Source organism: Felis catus, chromosome D2 (assembly GCF_018350175.1).
Source record: "Felis catus isolate Fca126 chromosome D2, F.catus_Fca126_mat1.0, whole genome shotgun sequence".
Lineage (NCBI taxonomy): Eukaryota > Metazoa > Chordata > Mammalia > Carnivora > Felidae > Felis > Felis catus.
This window is the reverse complement of record NC_058378.1, coordinates 75,031,928-75,058,005: the sequence shown is the minus strand read 5'-3', so window position 1 is coordinate 75,058,005 and position 26,078 is coordinate 75,031,928. Positions and strand designations below refer to the sequence as shown.

The following is a 26,078-nucleotide window of genomic DNA, read 5'->3' as shown; positions in this document are numbered from 1 at the left end:
TACAGTGAATACCCTTGTACGTGCATAATTTTGTACCTGTTGCAGGTGGATCTGGAGAGTAAATTCCCGTCAGTGGGATTGCTGAGCCGAAAATAAAAGGCAGGTGTAATTTTGATCAGTATCACCAGTTTTCCCTTCACAGGGGATTGTGCAGTTTTGCATATCCACCAGCAAATTTTGAAAGTACCTCTTCTTTATGGTCTTGCCGGTAGAGTATGTCGTTACACTTTTGGATTTTCTCTGGTCTGGCAGGTGAAAAATAATTACTCAGAGTTGGTTTCATTTGCATTTCTCTTATGAGTGAGGCTGAGAATATGAACATGTTGTATTTCTTTTTTGGTCAACTGCCTGCTTATGACCTTTGCTTACTTTTCTGTTTGTTAGTCTTTTTTTTCTTGAATTCTAGGGGCTCTCTGTGTGGTGCAGAAATTGTTTGCCCAAGATAAGACTGTTAGTTTTCTCAGTTTGTCTATGACTTTACTCATGGTGGCTTTTGTGTTTTAAGTCATGCAGCAGTTTTTTATTTTTGTGTGATTATCAGGTTTTTTCTTTATGGTGTATGGGTTTTGAATCGCAGTTGAAAGTTTTTTCTTAAATGTTTTTAAGGGAATGGAAAATAATCTGAGTATACCTTTGATGGTTTTCTTTAATTTAGGCTTACCATAATAGTGAAGTCTTTATGCTTTTATTCATGTTTTTATTTGAATGTTTGCTTTTAATTTTAGAGGTGAGTTTATTGATGCCTTTAAAAACTAAACAGCCTTCTGAAAACCTTTATTTCTGTGAAGCACTGTGTGAAGATAGCTCTTGTGGATTTCTCTGAACACCTTGAATTCACCTTCCAGAACAGTGTCTGGAACTATGTAAACACATCAGATATTTTCCTAAGCCTGATTTTGGAACTGGAAGAAGAGGACAGGGTGCAGGACTGCTTAGTGTGCAGCAGCTCTTAAAATTTGCTCGGGATGAAAGAGGAACTGACTCCATAAATAGTCTAGTGTGGCGTTGCCTTTGTACGTGAAGGACTAATACGGCGCTGCTCTGCCAAGGCCAAGTGGGTTGTAGTCGGGAAAGGTCCCTTGGATTTTTGGTGTGTATTAGAATTTTTGTTTCTCTTAGTGGAATTCTTTCATACAACTTCTGCCTGAAATTTAAATGTTAGTATTTCAAGAGGTGATCTGATTAAAATGTTTTATTTTACAAACCGGATTGGGCCCCTTCTGGGATTAAATTAACAACTTCTGCATTACTGTGAGGACTAAAGTCTGCCTCACAGGTTATGCTGAAGGTTGCTTTGCACAGAGTAGGCTCTGTCTAAGCTGACATTCTTGGACTCACTCCACTCCACTGCTGAGCCGCCCCGCCCCCCATGGAAAGGTGTGTGCACATCATATACTCAACAGCTGAGAGAAAGGCTGCCCGTGCTTCCGTGAATCTCTTGTATGTGGGTCTTCTGCAGTCTGCCCTGCCAGACCTGATGCTGCCTTTGTTCATTATCTGGCTAGGATTGTTTTGGAAGAAATGATGTCCTTCAATGCAGAAAACCTTGAGAATATAGTACAGACTGTCTGACCAGAATTCTGTTACTGGCTGTCCTGATTGAGCAGTCATTTTATGATTTATGTCTAACCAGTTACACGATTCCTGTTCAGCTTCACAATTTCTTCATTTAAGATCGTGTTCCATTTACGTGGTGTAGTCCTGAATAGGCATCACACAGCTTCGATGTGGATGGCACAGAGTGTCTTTGAAATGAGGTGTGGGTGTTGTCAAATATATCCTCGATTGCAGTTAATGGGCATTTCTCATCGGAGCTGGAGTTCATGTGCAGCATCTTTATGTACATGGAAATACACATACTAGACTTAACATATGAGAGCAGAATTTTGTCTTTATTTGTTACCTGCATGATTAAGTTGATTATTGGAGGGTTGGGGAGGGCAGGTTGGTATCAAAGATGACATTATGTAATCTTGTTTGGGAACTTCTAACATGAGTGCCCTTAGACGGAACATTCTCTTTCAAACCAGACTATGGGTCTCTTCAGAGCTTGTGCCAAATAGCTTTTAAAAGCAGGTATCTTGCAGAGTACTTGTTACTTGGATTTCTGCAACAAAAATAGAACCTTGCAGGGATCTTGTTGATCTTTTAGTTGAGAGGGTCACTCTAGAATTGGCACTTTTTTATTTAGTAGCAGGGGTCTGGTTTTGAGGGCAGCCATAGCTTGCCAGACTTGGGGCATTAGATAATATCTTTGGCCACATAGATATTTGGCCACATACACAGCCTCTCGCATATATCACATTCACATATCACATTCACATCCCTTTGTGCCTTCTGTTGTTTGCACATCTGTATTATTCTCCTCTTATTTTTACGTGTTCAGCTTTTATTTAACCCTTTGGGAGTGGGAATGAAGGTTGTGTATACAAGTTGAGGCTCTGGATATAAAATCCTGTGTCTGCCTTTTTGATCAGCATTAACCTACTTGCTTCAGAATATTTGGTGAATGCTTAACTGTGATGATACAGCTGGCTTTGGCCAGGGGTAGTGTTAACAGCAGAGGTGTTAGGAAAGTGGCATTAGGGCAGATTTGTTGAGGGTTCTTTAGGCTGCCTAAGGCTCGTTGATGCTAGTTCATGCTATGTGTGCTGCATGTTTTTCTCTACATGCCCAGCCTAGAGAAAAAACCTTCAGAGGCCATTTGGTATCTTCTCTTCCTGCTGGTAATCGAGACTCCTCGCCTTGTCCAGCAAGAGGTTTCTGTCCTGGTCTTGAGCACAGCCAGGGAAGGAGGGTGGGAAACTCTGCTAATCTAGAAGATGACTCAAAAGCATGAAATAATTACTTGAGCTAGCATTTTCATAATCCATCTGTAGAGGCCATTTATGAATTATTCACTGATTTGTTAATTCAGCAGATATTTATTTTCTGCCCATGTGCTAGACACTATTCTAAGTATTGGGTAAAAATGAGGCCCAGTTTTTATGGAGCTTGTGCTCTAATGTTGGGAGATAAATAACGAACATGTACGCAAATTATTTCACATAATAAAACATGCTGTGAACAAACCGAGACAGCATAGGATAAAGAGTGAGTGACCAGAGCACGTGTGAAGGGCTGGTCCAGCCAACTTGAACATGAAACGCCTTCCAAGGAGGAGACATTCCAGTGAGGACCTGGGTGGTAAGGAGACAGCCACGTGGCTAACTAGCGGGAAGAGTGCTGCAGGCAGAGACAAAGGAAAGTCCCAAAGTGCTGGCGTGTCTCAGCGCAGAAGGAAAGCCAGCATGGCTGGAGTGTAGTGAACAGAGGTAGAAGATGAGGGTAGGGAGGTAGGCAAGAGCCATGTCTCACAGGACTGGGAAAATGAGTTTGAATTGATTTTTAACTGTGATGGAAAGCCACTGAAGGGCTTTAATCAGAGGCATGAAATAATCTTACTTATGCTTTTATGTAAGATGGCTCTGGCTGTGGTCTGGACTAATAATAAGAGTCTTGCAGCTGTGTTAGGGGAGAGATGATGGTGGCTTGAATTGGGAGTGGAGCCATGAAGATGATGGGGAGTGGTTGAGTTTGGATTATGTTTTGCGACAGTATGCTCCAGAGCAAGAGAAAGAAAGAAATCAAGAATGAGCCAGGGTTTTGATCTGAGTAATTGGGCGGATGGTGGTGCCATTTATTGAGGAAGACGGAAGAAGGAGTGGGGTGGCGTGGAGTCAGACTGCATTCTGGCCATCCTGAACTGCCAGCAGTCCTGACTCACCCAGTTAGATGAGGGGAGACAGCTGGACCTCCTATCTGCAGCATAGGGAAGGAATCAGAGCTGGAGACAAACCTGGGAGTCATTGGTATATGGATAGTATTTCAAGTCTTTGCACTGGTATGTATGATCACCATCCTGGCCTACAGAGAATATATACATGGGAAAGAAAAAGCGGCCAAGGACTATGCTGGGTGGAGCCAAAAGTGTTTAAGGAAGGAAAAGATGGGACAAGGTATATGCTGCTAAGTGACCGAGCAAGGAAAAGCTAGCAAATTGGTTGTTATTACTCATTATAGTTATTTGTCTGGGTTATAGTCTGAGAAACTGGAGAGACAAAGGTAGGATTTACGGGTAGCATTAGGACCTAATCAGAATCTCTTATCTGTAAAGTGGAACTAGAATCTTCTCTAGGTGTCTAAGATGGAACTGGTTAATATTTATGAAGGCTCATGTTCTTCCACTTGTAGGAAGGGTATTCATGTACATTAAGATTCTGAGATTTTTCTAAAGCCTTAAGCAGTTTTTGGTTTTATAATAAGGCTTTTTTGGGGGGAAGACTTTGAATTATCCTCTATTTCATATTTGAAATGTGCCCTAGTATATGGCGGTCGCTGTGGGTGTTGGTAGCAGAACCCAGGTTTATTTTCAAACACATTTTTAGTCTGAACCTATTTCTAGAACCCAGTGTAAGCCATTTTTCTAGATAATCCTTCCTTCATTTAATAGCATTTTATATTTAAAAGACAACACCTTTTAGCTAAGCATATTCAGGTTATAAATGACTGTACTGCTGTTTAAGTTTAATGCCTATTTTAAGATAGGTTGTTAGAATTGAAATACTTGCTTTCCTTCTATTACCAGTTATGTCAATTCACTTCTCCCATTTGGATGTATGAAGATGTCTGTGTAATCTGGTTGATTCCCTCTTCTTTTCTTATCCCCAGAGGTGACCAGTCCCGGAAAAGAGCTGGGGATGAGTTGGCTTATAGTAAGTAATGATGTTCCTTACCATTTCTGATGGTTCTATTATGTAAGGCAGCTGCTGGTGGTGACCGTACGGTGAGTGTAATCGTGTCCACAGTGCTCTTGATGGTGGTCTCACGAGGCTGTCCGTGTGATCAAGTTCACGCTGTTTTGCAAGCTGTGACGGCTCTGAAGTCCAGTTGGGGGCGGTGGTTCTCAAGCAGCTGTCAAGAGCCTCTTGGATTCTTTAGTCTCTGCTAGAGTGTGATAGTGATCCGGTCTCCTTTCTGATGATGTAGCCTCCTTTCACTTCGCTCACTTTTTTTTTTTTTTAATCTCCTTTTGAGGGATCGGGAGAGGGGTGAGAACTATGTATTAAATAAACAGATTCTTACCATTATCAAATGCCGTCTGCTGTTCATACCTTTTCCTGTCGCAATGTTTTTTGTTTTTCCAGACAGCTCATCAGCGTGTGCAAGTTCCAGAGGGTACAGATAGTGAATGTATTGAATGTACTTTCCTTCCCGAAAAGAGGACACACTGGAGCTGCAGAGACTGTATTGGGAGCACAGCGGGGGTCCTGCAGACACTCAGGAGCTCTGTCACAAAGTTCTTGGAAGAGGATGTTGGACTTCTTACTTTGGTTTGTAATTTTAAAAAACAAATAACTAACAAAAACAAAAAACAGTCAGTTGCTGCTAGACTTGGGGATGATTTTGAAAGGGGACAATCTTTTAATGAGTTTATCTACAGATTCCGTGAGGAACAGGCGTCTTGAAAAGCGACCATTGCTAAGGGAAATCCAGCAGCGACCGTCAGCAGCTTCCTCCAAAAGTATAAGAGCAGAAGAATTTTTTTTTTTTTAAAGCACTTGTTTTGTTCATTTGTGGATGTGGCACTTCAGCACATTGGCTTTTACACATCGAGATCTCTTTTGCTTTGAAATCGAGCAGATCATTACAATACAGTGTTTTTTACCCATAACTAAAACAAACCCCATTTAAAAGAGTTGGTCTTTGTTTAGCGTTAGAAAGTCTTGTTCAAGGAAAATGCTAATAACTCTGCTTCTGCTATAACATCTCCCCTCACCAGTTCACAACTGTTTTCTACTCTGTGCCTTGAGCTTTGTGCACTTTGCAACTCCGTGACCAGTTGTTCGACTCCCGGATGCTTTCTGAAAAAGCTTGTGGTGTCACAGACTAACCCACTGAGGTGGCAGGTGTGACTTTAGCAGGATACTAATAAGTAAGTGGGAAGATAGAAACATGTTGCTCATTGGTCAGATTCCCCCCTGCCTCACCTGTGGCATATTCATGCTGATGTTGGGGACCAACTCTTACAGAACACATCCATTCCCTCCATCACTTCCATGATCTCACCAGCTGCTGTAGCGTTGGCATGATGCTAGTGTAGGATGGGCTGTCCTCTAGCACCGAAACTCCCTTTTTTAGGACAGTGGAGACTTATCAGAGGGTGACAGCTAGTTACTAGGATACTCCGGGGAGCAGATATGGTTATTAAATCCAGATATAATCAGTGGTGTGGCATTCCTGATCCATTTCATTTTAAATGGGTGAGACAGGTACTTCAAAAAAAATGTCTGCAGTCTGTATCTTTTGTAGCATTGTATTCGAGTATAACAGAAGAGAAGTAACACTGCTGTTTTGAAGCTTCGTTCCAGCTGTGACACAGCTCTTTTTTTTTTTTTTTTTTTTTTCTACACCCACAGTGCTATTTAGTTTCTTATAAAAGACTCTAAAGCTTATTCTAGCCGTTTTGGGAAGGCAAAGAAAAATAGATGTGGCAGGTGAAAATACTTTTCTCCTCAATTTTGCTTGAATCTAAATCGAGCATATGCTTGACTGTATTTGGCCACGTGACACTAATATTTAGCTCTTCGGAGAACTTGGGGCAAAACCAGATGGATCAGGGATACTGCCACACTTCTGATTGTTGGGTTTTTCATAGAGTGGCCTCTGCCAATTCACTCTGTCCTTTTTTGGGGAGCAGGCTGGGTGGGAGAGTTAGAAGTGTGATAGTAGGAGCAAGTAAGTGCTCTAGTAGAAGTCCTCTGTTTGTAAAATTATTATTCCGAGAAGTAAACGTAAAAGTTGGCAGATTTATTTTTTAAGTTACTTCTCAACCAGAGCTGGATTTTTGTGGAGGACTTTGAATTGGACTCATTTAACCCTGTGAGCATCTTGGGTTGTATTGATACACACCGAATTACTGGAAGAATATATACAGGTTCTCACTGTGCCCTATACAGTCTGATTCGCTACCCCAGTAGCATTCTGGTATCGGGGAAGAACTCCACTCTATCATGAAGTCCAAAGTTTACTTTCTCAATGGAACGCTTGCTGCAGGCTTATAAATGACACCTGCAACTAAAGTCTCCCCTGAGTGGTTTCAGGAATATTTCTGAAAGGAATAAAATTGGGATGCTTCTTTAAATGTGGGATGAATTCTTCATTATCCTAATAATGTACCCAAATGCTTTTTCTGGGAGAGTGTTTCTTTGGCTAACAGGGGAACTTCTCTACAAAAGCATTGTTATTATGATGTGAATTGGTGTTAAAATCTTTGGATGCTTTTGCATTATTAAGTTAATGGAGAAACATTTTATGTTGTCTTCTTATTATATATGTGTTAACAAAAAGTGGACAAAGTTTGCAAAATTCAGCTTCTCTAAATATTTGCACAGCGACTGCAGCTAGCTATGGGCCAGGGCGTGGTACTGCGAGGCCGTGAGTGGAAGGCCCTATAGAAAGAAGATACACGTTCTCCTAGTGCATGTGACGTGGTTGTTACCTGTTGGCCCCTTGAGGTACATTGCAGTATGGAAAACCTATTTCTTCGTTTTTGAGTAGAAATTGACCTTGCTTCTTTAATTGGGTTTCTTAACAGAATTCTTAGTTTGCAACACGAGGGGAAATCAGAGTTGCCCTCCGTTTTGTATTGACAAAGCACCGTTTACCAGAAAGTGTTTTCTTCTCATGTTTACTTGTATTCTTCTTTGCCAGTACAGTATCTAGTTTCTCCACCCCAGTTGAATCCTGGCCTTTGTGGGGCCCAAATCATTGAGGACAGAAAACTGTCCACCGATTGTCTTGTTAATCGGCACGTAGTTGCTTCGGCAAGCCTGACCGCCAAGCATGTGCAGCCTGAAACCAGGCTCTCCAAAAGAAAGCAGTTCAGTCACCTCGAAATAATGCCATGTCCAAGTCATTGGTAATTGTAATTGAGAGACGGTACTTACTTTCAGAGTTGGCCTCATGCTTCAGTAACAGTGTCATCTCCTGGTCCCCGTTGTCACAGCTGCACCCTAACCCGACAGGATCTACTTGTTTTCTGTGGAGCAGAAAGCAAAACCTGGTATGGCGCCTCTGAACAGTTCTTAGGTAGAGTTAGGAGAAACGCAAGCCCGGAGGCAGGAGTTGGGCGTTGGTCAGGTTTGTGGGAAAGTCACTTTTTTTTTCCCTGTCCCTTTTACCAATTTGAGGCAGTTCCTCTCTCCCTTTCTTTGAGGCGTGGGGTGAACACTGACCTGTGAGTGAGATCGCAGGGGAACAGGTGCCCGTGGCCGTTCGTGCTGCGTGTGTGTCTCGAGTGCGCCAGCCCCGTAAAGCCGCCACTTCCCTCGCTATAAATGCCACGCTTTCTGTCAGGTTGCAGATTTGCACACGTGAAGAATTCCTCAGGAAGAGTTTGCACATGCATCGCCTCGCAATATTCTGTACTGACCGAACAAGGGATTTGAAAGTTTTTCAGCACAAAAGGAGAACTGCAGAGTGGTGGTCTGTGCACCCGTTCTAGCAAAGGTAATGGTGATCTAGCAAACACGATCGGTTTCTGCAGTTATAAAGTGAGCAGGGGCACTTGTATCATAGTATTTAAATAAGCCTGTTTAATCTCCAGAGTAGCCCTTGCAGATTTTATCTTCTTTTCTTATCGAGACTAGTTATATTTTCTTCTATGTTTTCTCTGTTTTAGGGCAGTTAATATTTTCCACGGTAATTACAGAGGCATTGCCCTTGAGCTAAAATTCAGTTGTTTAATAAGCAGCTATTATTAAAATAACTGAACCTTGTTTTATGAATAGACACTAATCTGAGATAGTAAAAAAAATTTAAAAAGCTGCATTAGGTATCCAGTCAGTTTGGATGTTTTGAGTTGATTTTTTTTATGGTGTCTCATTGCGCTTCAGAGTATTATGTTTACTTTACCCCAGGTCTAGGCCTCTTAAGGACTTTAAAATTTAAGATCAGAATGTGAATCCCTTGACTAGCATAGGTTTATAGGACCTTTTCAGTTGTGATTGCAGTTTTCAATAAGCTTGCCTAAGATGAAGTTCATGTTTATCAGAAGTTAAGATAGAAGTTATAGGAGTTCTTGGAGAAATGGCTTTCTTGATACTTTCATTACCTTGTTGCAATTTGCCCCAGTTGCTGGCCACCAGAATCGATGAAAGGACCCCTGTTCTTTTTCAAGGGTAGTGATTCCTGTTTTGTCCCCTCTGGTGATTAACTAAGTCACTGATGCTTTCCCTCCTCCCCTGGCCAGGACCCTATTTTGAACTTCTTTCCAGAGCCGAGTGGCACAAGTCCATACACTGATTCTGCTGACGGTGGTGGTGTGGCTGTGGGAGAATTAGAATCCTCATCAGAGGTACATTCTTGACCTCAGTACATACTGTACCCCTGCTGGTGGGAAATTTATCTTCATTTCTGGTTGGATTGCATTGTTTAGAAAAATGTTAATGGTTTATAATTCTAGGAAATTTATAGAGTGGCTCTGGGGTAAATTTTGTGGTTTGAAAAAAAAAATTTTTGTATTGATTTTAACATGTCATTTCAATGTGGTGACGATGTACTAAATGCAATAGGACTGTGGATATTCTCTTAGAAGGGTATGTTTTGTTAAACAGATGGCAATTTAATTGCTCTCATTAGCCCTGTTTGTCAATATTACAGCCATGCAATTCAGGAGAAATTAATTCAGATGTGACGTTGTGGGGAACTGTGGCTGGAAACAGGAATGTTTGTGAATAAATGGGAGTCAAAGACAGACAAGAGGCTCTTGCCAGCCACCTGCATAGCCAGAGCAAGGAGGAAGCAATGACGTCTAATCCCTGGTGGTGCTTCTTTGTTGGAAAGCATGGTGGAGCTTAGAACAGGGTGTTCTGTACATCAGTTCTTCTGTTAATCTAAGAACAACAAAATTGTGAATGAAACTCTTTTTGATTGGGGATTAAAGCCACTGACTTTGGCTCTGACCTTTAACTCTGGATGGATTTGGAATCACTCCTTCTGTATTAGGGTGTATAACCGTCACTCTAAAACATTGTGGTTAATGAAATAAATCTTGTACAGATGTCCCTGGCTTGTTATGTTGATACTTGGTTCATTGGAGCTTTGTTATGGCACAGAACATAGGATTTTGCTTATGGTGTATTCACAATTCCCTCTTAAACGATAAGCACACTCAGCACATGTCTGTTCTGTCGTGGATAATCAGTGGCATGGTGAGTGTCCATCTTGACCTCTGTACCAGCGATAAAAGAAACGGGGTGTGTGTATTTATATACATTTAGTACATAGTCTGCATACGTATGTAGTATCTATACCTATGTACATATATGTGTCGTTTTCCTCTTTAAACACTGGCACATTGTAGACCTTTAATCAGAACTTTTGACTTGTGGTTGTTTGCACTGATGACACCATGCTTTAAAAAAATAACCCCCCTGTGTTTTCTTGCTGTGATATCAGTATTATCCCCTAGGGTGTTGTGCTCCCTCTTGCCAGTTTTAGTTCCTCTCACTTTCTCTATACAAGTGTTCTTCCTAACAGGGTGCTCAGAATGCCGGTTTTCAACTTTCGTCCTCCACTGGTTTAAAACCCAAGCTGTGTTGTAGTGACACCCACTCTTAGATTACCATACCCAGCAGGGTTCTGTGACTGTCTTTTCTTTTTCTCTGCATTTAAGTCACCTGACAGTTGCCTTCTTCAGCTTTTTCTTTTTTTTTCCCCAGCCAGGTAGGGAGTTGTTTAAATCCTCTCCCCTGTCTTACAACAGATTTTGTTTTTTACGGAGTATAAAACTTTTCTACTAGAGTCAGTTCTTTATGTGTGCTTATGTGTGTTTATTTCCTCTATTGGCATGTGTCTTTAACAATCTAGAATTCCAGAACATTTTGCATTTCAAAGAACGTGTTTTGGTAGAAGGACTATCCTACATGTAATCTGAGAGCAAATGTTTGTCTCAGCTTAATGGAGTTGTGTGTTCTTGGGTAAGGTTATTTTTCTGAACTTCAGTGTCCCCATATTAAGCCCATTTCCCTCCCCAAATTACTCACGATGGAGAGACTCTGCATAGTGCAATGGGCTTAATTGGCCAGAAGGATATAACAGTTTTAAATTCAATTACGCCCCTAAGTGACTAATAATATACCTCAAAATATGTATTTTTAAAAATGGCCATAACTACAAAGAGAAATACATTAATCTACCAATATAATAGGTGTTTTAAACATACCTCCCTCATGAGTTAATAGATCATGAAGAAGACAAAAATCATAATGATGAAGGGCATAGAAGATTTAAATAGCACAGCTAATAAATTAGACCTGATGGAGATATCTAAAATCACCTTGCACCTTCCAATAAGACAATAAGCATTTTTTGCAAATTAAATCTAACATTGTATTTAGAGTATAACAAATGATGACCACAATGGATTTACCTGAGGAAGCAAGTTGGTTAATATTAGAAGGTCACAATCAGTGTAACTCATCTGTTAACAGATTAACATATGATCAGATTGTGAAAATCCAAAGAGTCTGCAAGGCAGATGAGAAGACTTAAGAGTTCATCAAGTTCACTGGAACAAAATCAACATCTGAATGTCAATTACATTTCCATGCATCAAGCAACAATCTATAACGTCTTAAGATTTTAATTTTAATTAAGTAAATTTACAGTAGGAACAAAACAGTATAAAGTATAGAAGAATAAATCTTAAGAGCTATATAAGCCTTTTAATGAGAAAACGATGATGGAAAAATCCCCCAACACCTTGATTGACCTAAATAAATGGGAGATATGGATAAGAAGATCATCTAGGTCGCAGCTCTTTGTTCAAATTGATTAGTAAGTTAATGCAATCCCAACAAAAAACCCCAATGGTTTTCACTGTGGTACTTGACAAGCTGATCCCATAATGTGAACGCAAGAGCAAAGGGCCAAGGATATTCAAAACATTACTAAAAAACAATGAAGTGTGACGGGAACTAGCACTACCAGATTTAAAAGCTTACTCTAAAATGAAAAACAAAACCAGAAGCCATTTACTCAGACATCTGAAGAAACAACAACAAAAAAGTTACATCAAATGTAGTCATTAAAACAATGCGGGATTGGTACAGAGATTACAAGTGGAGGAACAGACAAGGTTGAAGAGCTCAGAAACTGACCCACTTAATACGGGAACTTAATTTTTAAAAGGAGGTCAGTGCAGACCAGTCTGGGGGCGGGGGGCGGAGCGGAGAATGGATTATTTAATAAACAGTGCTTGAATAACTTTTCACAAAGGAAAAAAGTGAGTTGGACCCCCCTCTACCTTGCACCAGCTGCAAAAATCAATCCCAGGCGCATTCAAGATTCACTTAAGAAAGTTAAAACTATGAAACTTTTAGAAGACAATAAATACAGAAAGATATTTTTATGGGGCGCCTGGGTGGCTCATTCAGTTAAACATCCAACTCTTGGTTTCGGCTCAGTCATGATCTCCCAGTTTATGAGTTCGAGCCCCACGTTGGGATCTGCGCTGACATTGCAGAGCCTGTTTTGGATTCTCTCTCTCCCTGTCTTTTGCCCCTCCCCAGCTTGGTCTCTCTTTTTCTCTCTCAAAAATAAATAAACTTAAAAAAAGAAAAGGATATTTTTACGATTTTGGGGAAGGGCAGGATTTTGTAAACAAAAGAGGAAGTGCAAACCATTGAAAGATGAATAATTTGGCTATAAAGTTCAGAAACTGGAAAAACTTAGTACATTGTTTAGGGTAGGGATTCATGAGTAGTAAAACTAAAGAAAACAAAGATTAACATCTAAGATCATAGTTTCTTGGGGGTGGGGTGGAAGGAAAGCAGAGAGGAACACAGGCTGATAAACCCTTGATAGAGGTTGATAGAGGGGCGTTTTGACCGTTGTAAATAGATCAGTTCTTGAGTTAACATGTATATTCGGTGCAAAGCCAATCCAAATGCCAAAGAGTATTTATTTTTAATACAAATTAAAAATTCACATGGAAGTATAAACAGATGATAATAGGATCTTCATTGAAAGGGGAGAAAAAAGGGAACTTGCTCTACCAAAAAAATTGTTTTTAAGTGCAATTAAATTTTTACACTCATATAAAAATAGACAAAGTCAATGGAAAAGAGTTTAAAAAATAGCCTCCAATGCTTTTAAGAATTTAGAGTACTCTAAAGGTGGCTTCTTGAAATAATTCTGACCATGATGGATTATTCAGTAAAAGGTGCTGGTTTAAGTAGAGAAAATTAAATTTATTCCCATCATACCATTCACCAAAAGAAATTCCATTTGGACTAAAAATTTTAAAAGGGTAAGTTACAAAAACTTGAAGACAATATAGTTAGTATTTGGGAGGATTGGAGAAGTTTCTTCTAAGGATGTAAGCAATAGCATGAAACATTGCTGTCCAAACCAGTCACCTGTGTGCACGTAGAACACCACCCCCAGCATGTGTATATAGACCTGTATATTTTTAAATTAATGTTTATGTACTATACTAAGACACAGGCAAAAAAAAAAAAAAAAAAAAAAAAAAGAAAGAAATAGAAAAAGTGAAAATGTTTTAAAATATCTTTTGTGTGTATTGTAAAAAAAATACCTTTTGCTCTTTCTAAAATTTTTTTTTCTTTTAGAGCTATATGATTAAAAATGCTTCATTTTTCAAACTTCTAATTTTAACATTTTGTGATAAAAAATAATTTCTGGTTTTAAGGTAAGTTTATTTTAATGCTGGGTTTTAATGGCTATTGTAGCTAAAAAAGCCACTTGATTAAGATCTGAGTATCCAAATGACTGCTTACTGAAAAACAATGCTCATTTTCAATTCCATCTACTAGTCTTAAAAAGTGTTTGTTGAAATCTTTATAATAAATTTCCATCTTTCTCACTGTCAGTAACTTGTTCTTGCTCAATTGCAAGTGTGGCATTTTTATTGTTGGTATATATTAAAAAAAACAAAAAACAAAAAACAAAAAAACGGGCTCAAAACCTACTGAAACTCCTGTTTGGATTTCATATCCCAAGCTTTCAGTGTGCACTTATGAGAGTTTATAGGTGACAGTTTTTGGTAACACATTTTGGTAAAGTTGAAGTATGTCTGACCATTTTGAAAGTGCTTTTAACATGAATTCTTTTGGAAAAAATACCTACTTAATGTTAGAATGTCATCTTTACCTTGAAAGATCAGATAAAGTGGTTGTTTTTTTTAATACCTTCCACATTCCATATTACAGACAGGCACTGGTCCATAATAAAGTATTGCAAGGGTGCCCTTATGTCAGATAACATCCATGAGACCACTCGCTCTGTGGGGACATACAAAATAAGTATTCTGCAAGATGGCGCCATTGTCAATGGCTGCACTTTGTGGCTCAAACTGCTTCTTGAAGCACGTACCTCACGTTTTCTGCGTGCTACCTGGCCACTTACATAGACACTGTGTTAATGAAGTTTGGGCAAAGCTTCTTTACTCTTTTTTTTATTATTATTTTTAAAAAATGTTTATTTATTTTTGAGAGAGGAGACAGAGCACAAGCAGGGGAGGGGCAGAGAGAGAGGGAGACACAGAATCGGAAGCAGGCTCGAGGCTCCAAGCTGTCAGCACAGAGCCCAACTCGAGGCTCGAACCCACGAACTGCGAGATCATGACCTGAGCCGAAGTTGGACGCTCAAGCGACTGAGCCACCCAGACGCCCCTCTTCTTTACTTTTAAAAACATAATTGGCTCCTGATTTCTTCCTGCACCTCTGTGGATCATCTTGTTTACCTCAGAGGCCACTAGCTTAAATATTAAGGGAGGTGAATTACCTCACAGAAATTGAAGATTGGGCCGTTCCAGGATCAATAAATGTGGCAGCTCATGGATGTCATCAAGGACCCAGGTTCCTTCCGGCTTTCTGCTCTGCCAGCCTCCACATGTGAGCTTCGTTCTGGAATTGCTTCCCGCAGGGTCTTGACTCGCACAGTTGCCAGACATGAGGCCAACCACTTGAGAAGAAGACCTTGTTTCCCAGCTTTTTTTTTTTTTTTTTTTTTTTTTTTAAGAGCAAAGAAACTTGCTCATGAGCCCACCTGCATGGTTCCTCTCACTTTTCACTAGGGAAGTGGGGTACATAAACATGCCCAAACTAATAACCGGGAAAGAGATTGGGACCACCGTGGCAGACTTAAATAAGTCTCACCTCTTAGGGCTTCGGTTGGGCTCAGCTTCCCACTGGCCTCAAGAGGAGGATGTGCTAGAACTGAGCCATGTCTCTGTTAGGAAGACGGAAGAGAAAATGGCTGTTGGCAACTATCGGTTTGCTTGAATCTACCGCACGGGGGAATGACTACTGCTACTTAGGAGCCTCAGGGAGATGCCAAAAACAACCCCTCTGATTGTACGTCAGCTTTGTTTTCCACACATGTACACAAAAACCAACTCTTACCAATTCTCATTCAGAATGAACTGATGTACTCTTGTTTGAAAGTCATGGTCGTCCAGGTCTAGAATCCATAAACAACAAGGATATAGGCACACCCCTGACTGGAATAGCCAGGGAACTGTAAAGAACCCAAAGCTGGGAAGAGCTTGAGCTACCTGAACACAGGCCCAAGAAAACCCAAGTCCCTGGCTGGGAAAATTTCTCTCTTGGGTATGACTAGTTTCACCTATAACAAAAATAAGACCATGTTGTTGAGCTAGTGCTTGGTAAACACATCCTCTGTCAATGAAAAAGGATGGCTCAAATAGCATAAGAGAGGGAAAGGAAATAGATGTGAACTAAGCACCTACTTTATGGTAGTGGCTGCTGTTTACTGGCCGTCTGCCTGTGTGGCAGGTGCTGTATGCAAATTTTAAGAGCATTTGAGCAAGGCAGTTAGTGCTACTCTCCTGAAGTGTAGGCAGCTTCTAGCCTGGTCCTCGGTGATCCCCGGCTCCTGGTATTCATTCACCCTTGAGAGTGAGCTGGACCTAATGACTCTTCTCATGAATACAGCAAAAGTGATGGGTGTCACTTCTGTAATTAGATTACAGAAGACTGACATCCGCCTTACTGGTGTATACTCTGGCTCTTCTTACTTGCTTACTTGAATGTAAAGGCCCACCTGGCAAGGAACTGAGTGTAGCATGGGGCCAATAGCCAGCAAGGAACTGAGACCTTCAGTACCAGCCCATGAGGCACTGAATTCTACCAACAGCTGCTGAGTGAACTTAGAAGTGGATCTTGCCCCACTTGAACACAACGAGTATTTCTGCCCTGGCTGACACCTTGATCATAGCCTTGTGAGAGATGGTGAGCCAAAGAACTTAGCCAAGCTGTGCCCAGATTCCTGCTCCAAGGAAACTATGAGGTAATATATACATGGTGTTTTGAGCCACTACATTTTGGAGTAATTTGTTACAGAGCAATAGATAACAATTATGAGATAGTCAAGATGTCAGAGATTTAAAAACTCGTCCAAAGTTACATAGCAGCGGCAGATTTGAGCCTTCATCTGCCAGGATGCTTTTGTCTCTACCACCTGATCATCCTGACAGCCTCCGGTGGAAGTAAGCTCTGTCCCAGTGTAATTCTTAAGACCCACTAATCATACCTCCCTAGCCGAAGCTGTTCAACCATGTCTATAATAACCTTAGGAGAGAACCTTCTCCACTGAGGTTCCATGACAGAAGCCCTAGAGAAAATGGTTTGAACAGTTTTGTTTTTGTTTTTTTCACTTTTCCCAAGGTTGGTACATGGCTTCTAGATGCACAGAGAGAAGTTCCGTATACTGGGTGCCTTTAGGGCATAAGGGATTAATTCTCTCAGAAACCCTGGTTGAGAAGGGCTAGTGGGGAGAGAGAAGCAGAGCAGGAGAAAATCATGAGGTGTGCTCTGGGGAGAAAAATGCCCTGAGTATCCCCCGGAAGAGATTTTCCTCATGAAGCAGCCTCAAAAGCTACTAGTGAAGCCAGGAACTAGACAGACAGACACACACACACACACACACACACACACACACACACACACACACACACACACGAGTCCTCTAGGGCCAGTGCTCAAGGCCAGTCTGTGGCTCTCCTCTGGTGATAATAGGGTGAGGCCTTAGCTGGATGGGGTACTTGAGTCCCACTTGCACTGTTTCCTGCATTTTCCAGGGGCATCCGGAGGTGGGAGGAGCCACAGGAAAGGCCTGTCCTCTCAGGCAGCACTATCTGTTGGCATGAAGTCCAATGGAGCTCTTGGGAAGCGAGGGATTTCAGGTAGTGTTTTTCAGCCACATGGGCTCTTTTATGGACTGTCATGTCCCTATGCCTGAAAACACCTCTTGGAATACTGCTTGAGTACGTTATTCTCCCCCAGCTATTTGTTCATGTGTCATCTGATATCCTGTACCCCTTTAGGTATCCTGTACCCCCCGATAGGATGTACTGAGGAGGATACTTCACCTCTGTGGTATTTTCTCCAAAATCCATAACCTCAGTCTACACACAAGAAAACGTCCGACACGTCCAAAGTGAGGGACTTTCTACGGGACACCTGACTGCTCCCTCGTCAGAGGTGTCAAGGTCGTGAAAAATGAGGAAAGACCAAAATCTGCCTCGGATTAAGGTGACTGTGGAGACAGGGAGACTTAAGTGCAGCGTGGGATCCTGGGATTGAGAAAAGATATTTGTGGAAAAGCTGGAGGAATTGGAATAAACTTCGTGGCTTAGTTAATAGGCTGTACCAGTGATGATTCCCTAGTTTTGATAAATGTACCAAACGTAAGGTTTTAACACTCAGGGATAACGGGGGAAGAATTTATAGAAACCCTCTGTACGATCTTTGCAACTCTTCCATAAATCTAAAACTGTTTCCCAAAAGAGTTTTTGAAAAATTCCATGGGTTTCTCACGGTTATAAAGTGGTGTGAAATAACAGTCCTCAAGGAATCTGAGCTTCTAATTCCTCTTTCAGAAGCTGTACAGGGAGCCACGATAATTCCAATGTGCACGTGGCTGTTGGGTGTCGTGGCTGATCGCCAAGCTCTGTCATTAAAAAAAATCCGTGTTGAGATGACATAAGTGTTTATCTTCAAATCTGAGAGTCTGAGCTTAACAAGCTGTGTTTTATTCCTACTGTCCTCTTGCTGGTGTTGACAGTACATTTTTGGCTTTCCAATCAGGGATTGGAGAATCGGATGGACATTGGTATTACCAGCCTAGCTTTAGGTAAAATGACATCGTAACCCATCAACCCATCAGAGGCAGCTTCGAAAGGGGCAGTTGAAGTCTGTGGCACTTGGGTCTCCTGTAACTGGGAGGTCTTCCCCAGGCACTGGGGGGGGGGGGGGGCCTCCCTCCTGGGTTACTTGTACCCTCTGCTCTCAGGCTTTCCAAGGATAGTCTGGGTCTAGTGGGTACCCACCAGTGCCCAAGACCTGGAATTCTCAAGCTGATTGAAAATCCTGCTGAATCAAGCTAATCCAAGGTGGCAGTGTGAAGTGTGACCCATCGGGGCCTGGAGACACGGCAGGGTGGGGGAGTGGCCATGAGACTCAGGCCAGGGGAGCAAGTGGCAGAGCTGGGATGTAGACCAGAACCTCTGAGAGGCAGCGTGGTGCAGTTGAAAGAACATACGCTTCAGACTCAGAGATGCTTTGGGTCAGCTAGCTCCTGGTGTATGAGCTGTGTGTCCCTGTGCAGGTACTTCAGCTCTCTGAGCCTCAGTTTCTCCTGCTATGAAGCCGGAGTGGCCAGGCTTTCACTTTCCCGTGGTTCAGGTGCTTCTCATCCTTCAGTGAGAATAACAACCGCCACCATGGTTACTGTCCCACTGTTCTGTCGCCGAGTGTTGGCTGTGTGCCTGGCACTGTGCAAGGCACTCTGTCCACTATCTCAATGACGCTCATTTTCCAGTGACAAAGCCGGAGCCCACGGATGTGAAGTGTCCAAGGTCACCCGCTGGTGACCTAGTAACCAGTTCTTAATGATCGCACACTGTCGGGTGGATGTAAGGGCTACAAGATGTAACCAGAACACAGCCTGGCAAGGGCTGGTGCCCAGGAAGTGCTCACTTTGCTTCCTTGGGGTGGCCCCAGGTGTCTGGATGGCAGAGGACAGTGTCCACGGGGCACGAACTCAGCCTCCTGTCGTTGATGCTCAGCCCTCAGCCTGCGTGCTGTCTCGTGTCAGCAGCATTCTCTGCTGGGCAGTGCCTGCCAAGCTCCGGGTGGCTGCTCGGCCTGCAAACAGAGCCCCATCTGAGCCCATCTGAGCCCCAGCCTCAGGGAAGACCAGACTTTCAGGACACATAGAAGAAGAGGTGCCCAACAGGTCTGTCAAGAGTCTGCTCTCAGCAGAGCCAAAGACACCCCGAGTTAAAATGACTGCCCTGCCAGCCCAACCGGAAATCACAATCGAGTGGCTAATTATTGCTTGCTGGTTGGAGGGAGAGGGATCTAAGCCGCGGTCAAACATACTCAGAGGAGACTGAGCCCTGTTGCAGGGAGAGCTCAGCTTAGAATCTGGATCAGACTGGGAATTTTGGCTCCATCATTAATTCACCCGGAAAGTCACTGAACCACTCTGACCTCCAGTCTCCTCATCCATAAAACAAAAAAATTGGCCCATGGTGGTGATCATCGTTGTTCGGGTCTCCTGACCGTCCTTTTCTCTTCTTCATATAGTTTTGTTTGGGGAATCACTCCTCCTCTTCACTACAGTCTCGGGGGCACTGCTGGGGGAGCTGTCCCTCCTCCGTTAGCGCTGGGTGGGCAGGTAACCTGAGTTATCAGGCTTCCTTCCCTGGAGCTGGGATGGCATATGGGGCAGTCTGAAGTCTGAAAAGGGCAGGAGTCAGCCCTTCCCCAGAACGGACACGCCAGGGACTGGTTGGAGTTCCTGTCACTGAGATCCCTGGCCCTGCCAGGTGTGGGGTTCCAAAGCCTGGCTCTCCGCACTGTTCCTAACTGGTGACCACTGTCCCTTTGTCCACCACGGCCTTAGAGGGTCATGGCCAGTGACTGGTGTTTGCAGCCCAAGTGCCCTGGCCAAGACCCCCAGAAGATCTCTTGGGCGGGATCCCTTCTCCATAGCAGGGACTTTGTTATCCACTTTGGAGCTCTTCAGAGACAATGTGCGGGGCAGAAAAATTAATATATTTAAAATATGGAGACGATGATTTCTTCCTCCTCTGCATTTTCCCTCTGGAAAGAAAAGGGAGATGTCACAGTGGATCCAGAATGGAGTAACCAGGTGTGCGGTCCCTGGGAGCCCCCGTCCTTGAGCGCTCCCTGCGGAGAAATCAAGGTGTCCGCTCACCCCAGCCCTCCGTCAGGCACAGCCAAGCCTCTGGTCACGTGAGCGATGCCCCTGCATGGCTGCTGGGACGTCTCTCAACGCCCCGGTCACCACGGCTTAACAAACCGCAAAACACTTCCAGCTCTTCTCTCCTCCTGCTATTTGTAAATCGCGTTTGCCCCAGTGCCTGACAGAGTGGAAAATGCATTTCTAATCTTCAGGCAGCAGTAAGTGTATTTCTGCCACCGTGGGAGCTGGCGGGGAGGACCCTGCAACCCGGGGCCCTGGTCCTCAGCACTGGGTCTCTGGGGCATCGAGGGAACTGGTGGTGACCTTCTGGGACAGTGGGAGCCAGGTCAGCCTGGAGGAAGGGGGTGACCCTTGGGCACCTTTTGGGGACACAGTGGAATCTAACAGTTGGGGGTGGGCAGGGGCGAGGGCGGCCCCCTCATTACCCACCCTGTGATATCTGGAAAGAGCGCTATGAGAACTGCAGGCCTCAGTTTCTGTCTCTAAATGAGGTCATTTAGGAAGAACAGCGCCACCAAGTGAGTCCTCTTTGTTCCAAGCACTGTGCTGAGCATTGTCACTCTTGTGTCATGAGTCCTCACTCAGCCCTGTGAGGCAGGCACCGTTGTTAGCCACCCCATCTTCCACGTGAGGTTCAGTCCTGGGGCCCAAGCAGGGCTGTCTGAGTCCAGAGGGACTTTTGCTACACTGTGGTCCCGGGGAGCCAGCTGGCGATAAATCCGGCTCTCCCCCTCCCCCACCCAGGGCCATCGCCTCTCCAACAACGCTCCATCCATGCACCTGTGCCTGGCACGGTGGCTCCTGGGGGGGCACCTACTTGGGAGGGGGTGATGTTGCAGGGCTGCGTGGAGCCTCGGGTGTGTACCCTGCCACCTGGTGAGACTGATGTGTGAGAGCTGGTGCTGTGTTAGCCGTCACGGGGTTTTTTCCCTGACTTTGGGTACAGGGTGCTAGTTGGCAGCTCGGTTCTTTGGAAGCAGGCAGATCCCAGCACTGCCACTTAGAGCCGTGTGGCTGTGGCCTGCATTTCCCCCACCGTCTCAGGGGGGCTTGCGCTGGAGGTGGGGCTGGTGAAGGTCCCTGGAAAACGAGAACGGCTCTGATCACAGTGAGTGTGAATGACTTCTTTCCTTTAAGGAACACCATTATCACATGCCAGAGAATGACAGCAGAACCATCGTACTGTCTAGTCAAAGCCCACTATTCACATTGCCTTTTAACTTTTCTTTGGGCTAAAATTAGATGCCTGTTTCTTTTAACTCAATAAACAGCCACTGAGCGGCCCCCACGGGTTGGATTAGGTGGTCTCCATGGTAATCCAACACATCTACACATCTTATTAGATTCATACCTAGACTGCGGTCCCAGAATGGAAGTCCTTGGGTAAAAACAGTAGCTTTCAATCACTGAGTGTACCTGTTGTCAGGCTGTGAGCTAAGCACTTCGTATACACAATGGCATTTAATCCCCAAAATAGTTCTATGAGGGAACTAATAGGGGTAAGTGGGCTTCAGAGAAATTCAGTAACTGATCTGTAGTCCGTCAGCTACCACGAGCTAGAGCTCTGGTCCAACTTGGGTCTGTCCCCAAAGGCTGTGCTTCTGGTCCTGGGCCACAGTGAAGACCCCGGAGCGGGAATGGGGCTCTGAGCCACCTCAGCATTTCAAGACACTTAATAGGAACCGATTGTTTACCCACAAAATGCTGCTTGGGCTGGCTCACTCTGCAGCTGAAATGCTGTTAACTCTTCATGGTCAACATGGGAGTCTAATTTCAGTTGAATTGGCCCTGATGGGCAGTGAAAGGTGTGATCGATGAGATAGGGTGAGTTCGCCCTTAACTGCACTGTGGGCAGGCAGCCTGGAGCCTGATGGGGCTGGGAACCTTAGGTCTGGGAGCTCCTGTTTCGCCCTCCTCCCCCTGGTCTGCTCAGGAACAGGGAGGGATGAGAGTGGGCAGCAGGGAACCAGAAAGGTTCTGAAAGGCAGATACAACTGAGCAACCTGCACCAACAGCTCGAGTCCGCCAACAGGTACCCCAGGAAGTGGGAACTCTCCCTATTCCTGGTTTCCAGACGAGGAGCTGAGGCTCAGAGAGGTACCCAGGTGGCAGAGCCGAGATGGCCAGACCCAAATCAGAGCCCCACAGGAACTACTCCCTACGCTGTCCTCTCTGCTGCCCGCCTGTCACTGTGTGGCAGTGGACCCCAGGCCAGTCACTGTGCATCACCCCAAAGACCCCACTGGGCTGAGTCTGCCTGCCTGGCTTGCTTCTACTTCACTGGCTAGAAGAGCTGCCAGATCCCGGGTCCCCTCATGTGCAGCTGGGATCCATCTTGCTGCAAAAGCCCGAAGCCTTACGTCTACTTGCCCCCCGCGACACATTGAGGTCTGGCACCACCCGTCTCCCTCCCTCCCCCCCCCCCCACCATCTCAGCAGTGGCAGCATGGGTTGCAGGCCTTCTCCCGACATTACCTGGCAAAGGGTCCTTGGCCAACCTGCTGCCCGTCGGTCTTGTCACTGGCAAGAAGAGGGGGGTCCTGAGCTTCGGTGCGCGGGGCTAGCAGCCGGGAGGCTTGTTACTCCCCTAACCTCCACCCCACTCGGATTCTAATTCTATAGGTCTGGACCAGGGCCCAGACACACGCATTTCGGCCTCAAACTCCAGGGGCCTTGGATGCACGTGGGGCCCACCACAGAGGGGAAGGGGACACACACTCGATCTGGTCTAAGGTGTGAATTTCTATGTGGTCTGACAGTTAATTCTTAGTCACCTTTCCACTTTTCTTATCCAGGGCTAAAATTAGAATCCCAAATTTAGTTGACCTTTTCATTCACCTGTCACCATGCTCTGAGCACCCATTCTGGTGCCAGGACCTGGGGTGGGGGTGCTGACAGGGACACACCGTGGCCCTGTCCCCCTGCTGTAGTTTCTCTTAACAGAGCCCTTGGCAACAGCTAGAAGGAGCTGAACACTCCAAATGGGGGCCCAGCATGCTGGGTCTGTGGGTCCTGTTTTCTGGAGTTCGTGATGCTTTTCTCCCCGAGCAAAGCCCCTGAGGGGCTTGGCGGGGGCTCCCTCCTCTCCTGGAAACCCTGTGAGCCCGGTTGTAGCTCAGCGAACACATAGCACATTCCGCTGGCCGCTCGGCCCCTGGAAGCCTGTTGCCTGACGGCCCAGGCAGTCAGGGTGGTGTGACAATCCAGCTAGCTGGGGAGACGATGGGATCGGGGGGCGCTCCAGATTGGAGTTCCCCAGAGTCCTCTGCAGTCGAGGGCTTTATTAATGTAGATTAATGGGCATAAACAAGATTCTTGATTTCCTCAAATAAATGGATTTTGAATGGTTACTCTGGCAACCAAGCCTGGCTCCATTCATTATCCAGCGGAAGGAGATTGAGCTTGTAGAATCTCCGTTCTTGTCCTTATATTTCACAATGTCTGAGTCTGGGGTGGGGAGAGCAGAGGTGGCGTGAGGAGGGGTGTCATTCGAGGGGCTCCACTGGCCTCTCGGTAGGAGGCCGGGCCCTGGGGGAAATAGGGCAGGTCTTGTGTGGACTCTTGGGCCCCTGAGTCCTGGGCCAGTGGACCCATCCCCAGGGGCCAGGAGCGCTGGTGGCTGTGGTTCTGGCATTCAAGGACACGTGGAGCTTGTCTGTGGAGCACTGATTCAGGACGCATCCTGCCAAGAGGATTCTTGGCCACCTGGCACCGAGGGAGGGCTCCGGCTGGGAGTCGGGGTGCTCTTTGCAGAGGGTCTCCCCGTGCTACCCTCCACCTCCCTACTCTTGGGGCCTCCTATTGTGAGGCTCTCCAGAGGCAAGAAGGGCAGGAGCTGGGGAATACAGACTGCACTCTGCAGATGCGCCGGGCAGGATCCCGGGAGCACTGGGAAGGGGACCTCGGGCAAACGGAGCCGGGTCGGCACCAGGCCACACTCCCAGACGCTCAGAGTTCTCTCTGCAGACACAACGCTGACCCGGCGTGGGCAGTGAGACCAGACTGATGCCGGAGGCCCGGCAGGTGGAAATCAGCCTTCCGGGGGCAGGTAGACTTCTCACCCTCACCATAGCAGCCCCCCTTCCTTGAGCGCTCCCTAATGCTCTGACTCTGCCTGCACGATCTTTTTCTGCCTCCCGGGAGTCACGTGAGGCCCAGAGAGGTTAGGTGCCGGTGCGAGGTGGCACAGCCGGCAGGCACGGCACAAACCCGTATGGTCTGGCTCCACGACCCACACCCATTCGTTCCTCGTTCATCCAGCAGTTCTTTGTTGAGCGTGTTTTGTTGAGCTACGTCCTGAAATCTGCGAGGGCCCTAGAGTTCCTGAGCATGTGTCTGGGACTCCAGGGTCAGTCCCGTCCCACCCCTCTGACCCGGGGCCCCGGGGAGGTTGACGGGGTCCCTCTGTCAGTGTCATGCACCTGCCGTGCAGAGGCTTATGGGACACGGCGGATGGATGGTCTCCAGAAGCCTCCCGTCAGGCTCCGATGGGGAAATGGCAAGGGAAGAGCCAGCCGCCTCCCCGGCCGCCCTCTGAGACAGGCCTTCACACAGTCAGGAGAGCCCGCAGAGGCAGGGCTGGCCCGGGCAGAGGAGGGCGGATGGGCTTCTCGCCTGTCCTGGTGGAGATTCCAAGTCTCTCCCAGGCCGTATTTGGGCTCGGCGAGTGTGGCTCTTAAGGGCTCTCGTGGTCTCAGACTGGCTCTTGCCGGACCCTCCCCAGGACAGCCTCTCCCCTTGCCCAGCGAGCCAGGAGCTGCAGAAATGCCTGAGCTGCGAGGCCCTGCAGGGGGGCAGCCCTCCCCTCCCGGCAGCCGGCAGATTGTTGTGTGGACTCCTGCCCCTCCTTCCCTCCGCCCTTCCTTCCGTCCCTCCTTCCGTTCACCCTCTCCCCCATCTTCTCCCTCCCTCCCCCCTTCCTGCCCTTTCTTTAACTTGACCATCTTTCCAGGAATTCTGCGTGAAGTGCCTCACACCCTCTACCTCATTAAGCGGCGCAGCGGCTCATACTGAGCACGGTTTATATTTGGCTTCTCGAGGGGCGCCTGGGTGGCTTGGTCGGTTAAGCGTCCGACTTCGGCTCAGGTCATGATCTTGCACTCCGTGAGTTCGAGCCCCGTGTCGGGCTCTGTGCTGACAGCTCAGAGCCTGGAGCCTGTTTCAGATTCTGTGTCTCCCTCTCTCTCTCTGCCCCTCCCCTGTTCATGCTCTGTCTCTCTCTGTCTCAAAAATAAATAAAAACGTTAAAAAAAAATTTAAATTTGGCTTCTCGATTCCCAGCTGCCATTCAGAACAGAAATGATTACAGACCAGAGGACCAGGTGCCCTGAGGGCAGTGCTATTCGACACAACAGCCACTGGGCACATGTAGCTCTTCAATTAAAATTAAGGGTGCCTGGGTGGCTCAGTCGGGGGAGCATCCGCGACTCCCAATTTCGGCTCAGGTCATGACCCCAAGGTCGTGGGATCGAGTCCCCCCACCCCCCCCCCACCCCCGTCGGGCTCTGTGCTGACAGCGTGGAGCCTGCTTGGGATCCTCTCTCTTCCTCTGCCCCTCCAAAACTTAATTGAAATATTCAGTTCCTCAGTTGCACCGGCCGCATTTCGAGCAGTCGATAGCCACGCGTGGCGGCTCGGTGGCTTCCACCCTTGCGGGAAGGTCTCTTGGGCGGCGCGGCTGTGACTGCCGGGTGGAGAAGACGACGGAGGGCCTGGGGGCCGAGGGAAGCCGAGGGTGCCGAGCTTCAGGGGACGGG

General features: G+C 45.9%; 1 protein-coding gene and 2 long non-coding RNA genes across 3 annotated transcripts in view; 2 read left to right on the top strand and 1 right to left on the bottom strand.

Moving 5' to 3' along the window:
* CACUL1 (CDK2 associated cullin domain 1) overlaps window positions 1–10,106 on the top strand; it is a 72,434-nt gene extending 62,328 nt beyond the window's left edge. The window contains exons 8-9 of the mRNA XM_003994457.6: window positions 4,711–4,754; window positions 5,187–10,106. Coding sequence (XP_003994506.1) covers window positions 4,711–4,754; window positions 5,187–5,227 — 85 coding nt within the window. The 3' untranslated portion in view covers window positions 5,228–10,106. The remainder of the gene's footprint in view (window positions 1–4,710; window positions 4,755–5,186) is intronic.
* Window positions 10,107–14,641: 4,535 nt separating this feature from the next.
* Window positions 14,642–17,729, top strand: LOC109492720. Its single transcript, XR_006587359.1, has 2 exons — window positions 14,642–17,272; window positions 17,414–17,729. It is a non-coding gene; the product is annotated as an uncharacterized LOC109492720 (long non-coding RNA).
* Window positions 17,730–18,098: 369 nt separating this feature from the next.
* On the bottom strand, window positions 18,099–23,086 carry LOC109492721. The gene is made up of 2 exons (XR_002146687.3): window positions 22,798–23,086; window positions 18,099–20,198 (listed from the first exon to the last, which is right to left on the bottom strand). It is a non-coding gene; the product is annotated as an uncharacterized LOC109492721 (long non-coding RNA).
* Between the last annotated feature and the right edge of the window lie 2,992 nt (window positions 23,087–26,078).